This window comes from Corapipo altera, unplaced genomic scaffold, assembly GCF_003945725.1.
Source record: "Corapipo altera isolate COAL_440 unplaced genomic scaffold, ASM394572v1 60236, whole genome shotgun sequence".
Taxonomy (NCBI): Eukaryota; Metazoa; Chordata; class Aves; order Passeriformes; family Pipridae; genus Corapipo; species Corapipo altera.
Window position 1 is genome coordinate 1 of NW_020887878.1, and position 2,389 is coordinate 2,389.

At 64.3% G+C, this 2,389-nt stretch overlaps 1 protein-coding gene across 1 annotated transcript; it reads right to left on the reverse strand.

Moving 5' to 3' along the window:
• Positions 1-60: 60 nt before the first annotated feature.
• LOC113941783 (major facilitator superfamily domain-containing protein 12-like) lies at positions 61-2,163 on the reverse strand. Its single transcript, XM_027632926.1, has 6 exons — positions 2,039-2,163; positions 1,617-1,814; positions 1,327-1,419; positions 1,157-1,249; positions 343-513; positions 61-170 (listed from the first exon to the last, which is right to left on the reverse strand). Exons 1-6 carry the CDS (start codon positions 2,144-2,146, stop codon positions 72-74), a joined length of 762 nt encoding a protein of 253 aa, XP_027488727.1. The 5' UTR covers positions 2,147-2,163; the 3' UTR covers positions 61-71.
• Between the last annotated feature and the right edge of the window lie 226 nt (positions 2,164-2,389).

Below are 2,389 nucleotides of genomic sequence, written 5' to 3' on the forward strand. Positions count from 1 at the left end.
TGCTCCAACCCTGGGATATTTGCTCCTGGCCCCCAGGCAATGGGGGGGGTGTCCCTGCCCCACAGAGACACTCACGGGCAGGGGTGCAGGTTCTGGATCAACATCACAGCCAGGCCATTGGCCATCTTGTCCGTGAAGCTCATGGCACCATAGACAAACGCGCTGCTGTGCTGCAGGAGGAGAGGGAACCTCAGCGGGTGCCGTGCTGAGCTGAGCTGTGCCACACAACCCCGCGCAGCCGGAGCCTTGTGCCCTCTCATGGGCAGAGCCCACACTGCAGCACAGCCCAGCACAGGCTCACTGCTGCCATCCCCGGTCCATCCCCCGCAGGAGCGGCCCTACCGTGTTGGTGCCGATGAGATCTGCTGTCATGGACAGGGAGGTGACCAGGATGGTGGCAGAGCCAGCCCCCAGCAGCACGGCCGCTCCGTAGACCTCAGCTCCCGTCGGCGTGGCCAGGGCCACCCAGGAGGCGAAGGCCAGGACCACCAGGATGCCCACGAAGTAGGTCAGCTGGGACAGGGAGGGGCAGAAGGACAAGGGGGAGTTCAGACACCAGTTTGGCACCAGGGGCAAGCAGAGAGGGCACAGGGGCCAGCAGTACCCAGGACCCACGAGGGACAGCCCTGGCTCTGTCCCAGCTGGATTTAAACAAGGAGCCCCCAAGAGCACCACCTTGCCATGGTCTGGACTGTTCTGCAGCCAGAGAGCCACAGTCCTGGGGAGAGCTGTGGGCAGGGTGTCCATGAGTTCAGGGGACACTCCACTGGCAACCAGCAGCGTGGAGGGGACACACTGGGGGGGGCAGCTCCCTCCTGCTGCCCCTGTGCCCAGCCAGGGTGGTGCAGCCAGACCGCCCTCTGCCCACCTCAGGCACCTCAGGGCTCTCCAGCCTGGTCAGGGCTGCACAGCACAGGGTGGCTGTGGACCAGCACCGCCTTCCCCAGCCCCAGGATGTGCAGGACAGGCCCTCATCCCCACACCTGCCCACCACCCCCAGTCCCAGCAGGACCCACAGTGCAGTGGGGGGTTGCTGGCAGAGGGTACATGAGGGGTCCCTGCTCTCCAGCTCAGAGGTGCTGGATGCTCTGCCCGCAGCCAGGATCTGGCCCCTGGTGGGGTCTAACTCCAACCTCTCCAGTGCCTCCAGACTCACATTCCGACCGATCCACTTGTTCACAGGCTTCATGAGGAAGGAGGAGAGGAACCCACTGACATACATGACCAGGGGGATGGTGGCGATGTATTTCTGCAAGGGACAGGGAGGAGATGATCTCTGGGCACCAGGACCCTGCCCAGGTGCCCTCGGACCTGCCCTGTGCCCACCTTGGAGAGCATCAGTGAGTTGGTCAAGTACATGGCGATGTAGGTCTGGGACAGGTTGACAATGAGGCGGGTGGACATGTAGAGCACTGCCACCTGTGAGGGGACAGGGACAGGACAGCCCCACTCACCCGTGGGGAGGCACCTTCCCTGCCCACCTGTCACAGAACTGTGCCCACCCAGAAGGGCACAGCCCCTCTGACAGGTCGGGTGCCCAGTACAGCCCCACCCTCCACATCCCCAGTGCCCAGGCAGGCAGCCCCCTGGGCCAGGTGAGCCCTGCCCAGCTGTACCTGGTAGAAGGAGGGCTCCAGCAGCCAGTCCTTCCAGAGCAGCAGCGGGCGTGGGGGGCTCGGGGGCTCCTTGTGCAGCAGGGGGGTGGTCTCCTCCAGGTCAGGCAGCACACCCAGTGGGTACGGCTTCTCCTTGGTGCCCAGGTGGAAGATGAGGGAGGACACAGCCCCCAGCCCCACCACGATGAGGGCCAGGTTCTGGTGAAGCAGAAGGGGTGAGCACAGCAGGGGAGGTGGCCCATCATCAGCCCCCCAGCAGTCTGGAGAGTAAGGAGGGGTTCCCAAAAGCCCAGGGAGGGCTCGGTGTGGCCCTTGCCCAGCGCAGTCAGGGAGGTGAGGGCACTGCCCTCTCGCCCCCGGCAGCACCTCCCCAGCTGAGCAGTGGGAAGAGGGAACCCCAGGGACTGTTCCCTGCCACTCACCCGAAACACAGGGACATCCTGGGGGCCCAGGTGCTCCATGTGGTCGGGCTGGTCTGTCTGGAAGTTGAGCAGGAGCCAGGTCAGGCCGTACACAGTGATGTTGGCCATGACGGTGAAGGCATACCTGAGAGGGAAGGGAAGGGAACCTCAGGGGATGTGGAGGGACAAGGATGGGGACAGAACAGTGGGACATCTCAGCCCATTGCTGTGCTACAGCCTCTGCACCCCAGTGTCATGGCTGAGGGGACACCTCCAAGGGCATGAAGCACCTGCCCAGGCATCAGCCTTACTGGTGCCACTCCCAGCATGCCCAGTCCAACCCTCAGGGCACGACTGGGAGGAAACCAAGAT

What these genes read in the sequence shown, in the direction of transcription:
- LOC113941783 (XM_027632926.1), bottom strand. Translation starts at nt 2,146, where the DNA reads ATGGCCAACATCACTGTGTACGGCCTGACCTGGCTCCTGCTCAACTTC. An exon ending in TGGAGCCCTCCTTCTACCAG is followed by an intron (nt 1,420 to 1,616) that starts GTACAGCTGGGC and finishes GTCCCCTCACAG; the next exon opens with GTGGCAGTGCTCTACATGTC. An exon ending in ACTCACTGATGCTCTCCAAG is followed by an intron (nt 1,250 to 1,326) that starts GTGGGCACAGGG and finishes TGTCCCTTGCAG; the next exon opens with AAATACATCGCCACCATCCC.